The following is a 7264-nucleotide window of genomic DNA, read 5'->3' on the forward strand; positions in this document are numbered from 1 at the left end:
TAATAGAAAATCATTTATAAAAAAAAGGATTAAGTGTTAAGAACTGAAAACACATGGTTTTACTATTAATATTTTCCTATACATAAGCTGAACGTGTTTTTAAAGTAATGGTTAGCACTATGGCCTGGAGTCAAGGGTTTGATTCCTGCCTCGGGTCTGTGTACGTAGTTTGTAGTTCTTGGTGGGTTTTCTCCAGGTATTTCAGTTTTCTCACACAGTCCAAAGGCTAATTAGCAATTCCAAATTCCCTGTAGTATGTGTGATGAATTAGCACTCCGTCCAGTGTGTACCTTGAATCGTGCCCTGTATGGGATAGGCTCCAAGCCTCCCGCAATCCTGTATATACTGTAGGAGAAGTGGTATGAAGAACAGGTGAAGAGATTAGCATAGTTCCTCTGTTGCTGCTATATGCAAACCCTTGTACTGATCCTGAAGAATCTAAAATAAAAAATGTTTTGTAGAGTCAGTCTAATGTAAAGCACTTTGCAGATAAACGTTGCTACTTCATCCTTTCACGTAGACTCTCAAACAGATCCAGAAAGACAAAAAGAAAACTCCTGAGTTAATGCAATCATTTATTTGTCCAGCTCAAGGCAGTGTAATATGATATATAATGTATAGAACATGAGCTTGCTTACTATAGGTGACGTCTAAACATTTTTGCGCCAAGCTGGATTAATGTGTAGATTGCTGCAAAGTACTCAAATTACTGATGGTTGAAAGCTTAAACGATACAGGTGCAGCGTTTGTGAAAGTGTGCTACTGAATATTGACTTGGTTAAAGCTAGTAATACTTTCTTTTATCTTGACATTCCAAGCCCCTTTAAGCATTTTAATATCCCACCATTGAACACATTAAAGCCAATTTACTGTATAGTTTTCCAAAGTAAGGTGATTGGTACTAAGGCACTTTACCAAAAAAAAGAATCCGAATATCACACATTAAATGACAAAGTAAAAAACTTTCTCCTAAAATGCTGCATTTTGATTGCCATATTTAACAAATATGTTCTCATTCAACAAATATGTTTTTACATAATATCTTTCAAAATAACTCAAAAATCCCTCAACATTTAAGAATATATTAAAAGTGACATACCAGCACATGACTCAAAGTCTACTTAAGTGCAAATAACAAAATGAGCACAATTGCAAGGGCTAATACGTTGCATATCAAAACAAACGTGTACTTTGAGACACTGATGACGATGGACTTTGTTTCAGCACCGGAGCCGTTTGGCTAGGTGTCGGGATTAGTGTGTTTATTAGAAGACGAAACGCCTGCTATTAGAATGGCCAACTTTGTCCAGGTTGGGATTGCAGGCAAACTGGATCATGGGTGGAGGACCGCACATGAGGATAAGTGTGTCATCGCCAGGGGGAGGAAGCTGGTTGCGCACCATCTGCTCGCTGATGAAGCCCTGGCTGTACTCCCAGCCTGTCACATGAACAAAAAAAATTAAGTGGTTGATGATTCATCCAGTCGAATTACCTGTTTATTCCACAGCGCTGTTGTATTCTTGATTCTGATTAGTTACTTAAAAAGGGTTTTTTTTTTTAATTAACATCCTCTTTTTTACAATTTTATCATTCAATAGTATCAGTCACTCATGGATTTACAAAACAGATATTCCACAAAGAAAACCTTAACATACTCCGAGAGCCTCAGAACAAAAGACTATGAGTTCTGGTTTCTTGGTAACATAACAGGCTGAATGTTTGGAATTGTTTAGTCTTATTGACTAAAGCATGTGTCCTGGAATACAACCTGTCCTGCACATTGTAGTGTTTCCCCTGCTCTAACAATTCCACTTCAAATCAGGCAGGGCTGGTAATTAAGTAAACAGAGCAGGGAAAACATTTACCATATGTAGGACAGGTTGTGTAAAGGGGGGAGGGGGGGTATCCTGGTGAAGTACAATGCGGTGCAAAAGTCTTGAGCCACCATTCATTTCTTTAAATTAAATTTTGTAGATTAAAGAAATGGGAACAATTGTTTTATTTGTGACAGGCTGCAAAGTGCATACATCAACAACCGATTTTTTGGTTTTAATAACCTCGGCAGCAACCTCATTTCCCCTCTCATCTGTTACAACCTCTCAGCATTCAGCATCACCATCATCAGTGGTGGGCTAAGTACACAAATCCTTTAATCAAATTAAAGTAGAGATGACTCAGGTAAAATATTCCTCAGGTACAAGCAGAAGTCCTATATTTACATTTCTATTTGAGGAAAAAATAGTAGAAAATATTTACCTTTAAATATACTTAAGTTTCAAAAGTACTGAAACAAACACCTGCTTCATGATTAAGCGTTTCACAGTGGGAAGACAACTCATGCAGCAGTGAACAGGTGGGGATATTACCGCTTCAAATGCTAAACACCCCTCTAGTAATTTATTGCGATGAATGTAGTAAAGTAAAAAAAACATTTTGTAGGATATAGTGGACTAAAAGATAAAGTAAGTACATATAAGTGAAAACTGTACTTATGTACAGTAAGAAAGTAAATGTAATTAGTTCTATTCCACCTCTGACATGTATACTAATCACTGGCCTGAACATGTGTTATCTTCTGCACCTGTTTCTCACTGATTCATGCCTTAAGTTGGATGTTTTTTAATGCTTCAATGATTCACATGTCACAGTGTGGCTTAAAAAACAAAAAAACATTCTCCTGAAACTGCTCGGGACAGGGACTGGACAAAAAAATGAGAGTCAAAAAATGTTCTTCAGGAAGCCTGGAGAGCTACTCCTCAAGGGAGGCATAAAAAAATAAAAGCTAGTCTGACCTTTTGGAAGCAAAATATGAAGAAATAAGAAATGACTCATGACTTGCCTAATACTGCATCTGAGAGCTGAAACCAACTTGTGAACATTCCGCAGCAATAAAAGAAACTTTAAAATGGATTTTTTAAAAAGTGACATGGCGTTCTTTAAAATAGTAAAAATAAAAGATCAATAAAACACTTTGGATGTGTTACAAGAGAGTAATCTTCGAGGGGGTAAACGCATCCCCACACCTCCCCGTTGCTGACTTTCTCCCTGTAGCAGCCTCAACAGCATCTGTCACTTTTTACTCCCTTTTATAAATATCTAACTAATGAGTCACAAAACATTCCAACAACATTCTATTCTATGCTGGTATGTGCAGTTTTATAACCACATACGCTAAGCAAACCAGGGTCTCCTTACCGTCTGGGACTTTGTCAAGGGTGTACCAGAGGTTGAAGCGGTCGGGGTAATTGGCCTGGATTTCCTCCAGGTCTGTACGCAGTAAGATGTCTTTTTCTGTCTGTTTGACCAGGAAACAAATTGTTTAGGCATCAATTACAGTCTGTTGATTAATAGGAAATTGTAATTTGTAATTGTTCTGTCAAAAACTGGCAGAGTTTTACCTGATTAGCAAATAGCAAAGAGCAAACGGTCTTGTCTTTTGGATCCTTCATTATTGCCCGAATGATCTGCAGCATGGGAGTGATACCTGTATAGATACAAGCATAATCCAATTACAAAACCAATCATGAATGTAAAATTTGCATAAGAAATTCTTCATTCGTTCATTTTATATTGTATATACGTTTTTATTAAATGTATTCATTTCTAACATGTTATTTGTATGCTGAACGCTGCACATAATCTAGGACAGATGAATAGATTTTAAAAATGTCATAATAATATATAGTGAAGCTTTCAGTAAAGAGATATTTATATAAAATGTACAGAGGAGTCCACAGGACAAATAAGTTTGCACGCCAAGCTGTGCATTTCTATAACTGTCCATGAAACTTTTCAGGGAGCTACCTGTTGACTTTAATTAACTTGTTTCACAGGCACTTAATATAACTACAAATGGGTTAAAAGATTTTGACAGCCTATTCTGTATTAATAAAAATTTGAATGAAAAGCGTACCTGTTCCTCCAGCGATCATTCCCAGGTTTTTCACGGTCAGGGTGTCTGCAGGTGCTTTCTTCTCAGGTTTGATTTCAAACACTCCTAAAGTGTGAATCATTTAGTAATCATTTACCAGCGGATACACACCTGGTAAAATTGTATATTTAACAACGATCTAATCCTTATTCTATAATACACATCGTACTAGTTTAGAGCTAGGACTGCGCTGCTGAGATTAACTGCACACCTTGGCCTTTGTAAATCAGCAGACCGCTCGGCCCCCTGAAGTCGATCACATCACCGATGCGAAGGCTGTCCAGGTACTGAGACATCTTTCCACCTTCAGGAAACTTTGGATTAGTATTTTTGTAGTATATCTAAAAAATAAATAAAAAAAAGTCTTTATTTCAACTGCAAATGTGACTGCGTCTTCGTGGCCATATGAAAGGACCTCCTATTTGCACAACTTTTTAGTTGCTTATTTCTGTATTGTCCACAAGATTCCAAACGTGATATACTTCTGTAGTCTCACCAGATGCTCTTTTAGGCATGCTTTTTTTTCTTCTTTTTCTTTTAAATAAACCATCATCATATACACTGATCAGTGATAACATTAACACTGATTATGATTATATACTAGGAAACTGGTAACAAGATCATGTGTACAAACACACAAGGCTCATTTATGCCAGTGGGGACCAAAGACCAACCTGCCAGGTCTGATACCACAGAAAAGCCAATGTAGCACAAAATACTGAAAAAAAGTTAATGCTGTTAGCTGCGATAGAAAGGCTTGCTGGCACAAGCTTGCTGGCAAAGAGTTCAAGGTTTTTGATCTGGCCTTTAAATTGCTAGATCTCAATTTGATCAAGAATCCATTGGATGTGTTGGACTAACAAGTCTGATCCCCACCTTACAACTTGCAGCAATTAAAGAATCCGATGCTAATGTCTTGGTGCCAGACACTACAGCACACCTTCAGTGGTTTTGCAGAGTCATGCCTCGAGGGGTAAGGGCTGTTTTGGTGGCACAAAGGAAACCTTCACAATATTGGGATTAATGTGTTTTAATGTTATGGCTGATCAGTGTAAAAATCATATATTACTATACAGTCAGCCCTTGAAATTCACAGGGGTTACGTTCTTAAAGCACACATGAAATGTGAAAAAACATGAATTTTGGATGTGGTCAAAAATGCCTATAACTGCCTATTTTTATAGTTTAAACTATATAAATAAGATTTTATTAAATTTAATTAAATACACTCCCAAAACACTTTAACTTCATTTTAAACTTAGCTTAATACCTTACCCTTAAAATAAATAAATAAATAGAATGTAAACAGATGTTACCCCTAAATTTACAGTAATTTATACAAGCGCGTTTTCTTTGGTAAGTGCTGTCGTCTTTTTTGGTACAACTACTGTTGGATAAATACAGTAATAATTCACCATCTCAAGCCATATTTTCCTCTGCAGTTGCTTTGTGTTCTCTCTTCAGTACTAAAAACAATTATACAGCATTATATTTTATATGGACATTCAGCTGAATTTACATTACGATATATGTTACAATATTTGTAAATTATATTGTTTTAGTAATATTTTAGTGTTAAAATATATGAAAAATTATATATCGCCATGAAAAAAAGCTATAAAACAGTACAGAGGATATCTGCGGTTCCTACAAACAATTATTAGTTAGGTTCTATGGAAAAATCGGGGGAATATAAATAGGGGGAGCCTATATAAAAATAAAAAAAAATCACATTTTAGTCAAACACACCTTGACCACTAGGTCCACAAAACCTTTATCGTCATCACTTGACACCGGAGTGTAGGGTCTCACCACCAGGTTGCCATCTATTCTAGCAGACAGGTATATGTGTTGACCTGCAAATATAAAAGGAGTCAAACAGTATTAGATAAGGATTACTTCTCTCATATGATCACTTGAGGTATTTAATCCCATGAATTAGTTATTCAGACTGAAACTAGACAGATCTTGGATCACCCAGGTATGGACACCTTAAAAGATTGTATTTCTCGAACATGGCCAGGAAATCTCATTCATTGGGTAGATATTTAAACCTGGACACGTAAATCTACATCTGGATTAATGCAAGGTAATATTGTGATAATATCTAGCCTTAAAAGTGTTATTATTAAAAGTATTAAACAGAAGTTTACCAAGTTAGCTTCGTTACTAAGATACGAACACGTTGAGATCACTCATTTATCGTCTATATCGCTTTATCCTGTATACAGGGTCATGGGGTGGGGGGGAGACTTGGGGCATGAGGGTGGGTACAACCTGTATGTGGTGCCAATCCATTGTGGGGCACACAAACACTCACATGCTCATTGATGTATGACGGGCAATTTGGGAATGCCAAACAGTCGCATGTTTTTAGAGAGTGGGAGGAAACCAGAGTACCCAGGGGAAACCAACCACGCATGTGGGAAACCGTGCACACAGACTCGAAGTGGGAATCGAACCCAGACTCTAAAGGTGCTGCGACCGTGCTAATTTCATAAATAATATTAATGAAATATATTAAACTTACCAACAGGAAGTCCCAAAACATGATCTGGAGTCTTCAGGGCAAAACGAAACTTTCTGGTGTCATGACTTATAATCTAAAAATAAAACAAGAGTCAGTTGTTCTTACAGATATCCCACACTGCTTAACAACAGGACTTAATACTGACCTCTTTATCTATGAGGCGCAAGGGATATTTCTCATTGGGGTCCTCCAGGGTTATGGCAGGTCTTCTCTTGAAACCCAGCATTCTCATGATCAGTTCAAAGAGGCTATCAAAGCCGCCACGGATGAGCTGTGGATATGAATTTAGGCAGAGTTAAGTGCTGCAAAACAGCTGCACTAAGGCCTGCAATCCTAATCCAGCTGTCTGCATGATCCCAGAGCAATGCGCGCGAGAGCAAGGCTGCAAACAGCAAACTCATCAACATGGCCCCCAACTTTCTGCACATCACACTGCTTACAGTCTACATAAACTTTACACACTGTGCGGTAAACAATCCATCCAATCCATGTCTGTTGTTTAATTACATAGTGAAAAAGGTCATTTTACCAGAAATAACATAATTTACATAAGCGCATGCATAATGTTTACAACAAGCGAAGTAAAAAAAAAAAAAGGCTAACAAGCTATCCAAGCTAACAAACGTTAAATCAAGTAAGATAATACATACACCAATAATGTAAGACAGCATCTTGTCTTCTTGTCGATATGTAGGATACTGATATTAACGTTAAAATAACACTTCAGACTGACTAATGAACTATTACAATGCAACTAGCAAGTCAGACAGCCGTCTCCTACTCCACCCTCAACTGTATTTCCG

At 37.2% G+C, this 7264-nt stretch overlaps 1 protein-coding gene across 1 annotated transcript; it reads right to left on the minus strand.

The window, feature by feature from the left end:
* Positions 1–562: 562 nt before the first annotated feature.
* LOC128534076 (NADH-cytochrome b5 reductase 3) lies at positions 563–7264 on the minus strand. The gene is made up of 9 exons (XM_053508369.1): positions 7112–7264; positions 6607–6732; positions 6462–6534; positions 5681–5787; positions 4143–4272; positions 3914–3997; positions 3399–3484; positions 3196–3295; positions 563–1438 (listed from the first exon to the last, which is right to left on the minus strand). The coding sequence occupies exons 1-9, from the start codon at positions 7130–7132 to the stop codon at positions 1266–1268; spliced, it is 900 nt and encodes a 299-aa protein (XP_053364344.1). The 5' UTR covers positions 7133–7264; the 3' UTR covers positions 563–1265.

Source organism: Clarias gariepinus, chromosome 12 (assembly GCF_024256425.1).
Source record: "Clarias gariepinus isolate MV-2021 ecotype Netherlands chromosome 12, CGAR_prim_01v2, whole genome shotgun sequence".
In the NCBI taxonomy this organism is placed as follows: Eukaryota; Metazoa; Chordata; class Actinopteri; order Siluriformes; family Clariidae; genus Clarias; species Clarias gariepinus.

What these genes read in the sequence shown, in the direction of transcription:
- LOC128534076 (XM_053508369.1), bottom strand. Translation starts at nt 7,132, where the DNA reads ATGCTGTCTTACATTATTGGT. An exon ending in TGCGCCTCATAGATAAAGAG is followed by an intron (nt 6,535 to 6,606) that starts GTCAGTATTAAG and finishes TTTTATTTTTAG; the next exon opens with ATTATAAGTCATGACACCAG. An exon ending in AATGATCGCTGGAGGAACAG is followed by an intron (nt 3,485 to 3,913) that starts GTACGCTTTTCA and finishes GTATCTATACAG; the next exon opens with GTATCACTCCCATGCTGCAG.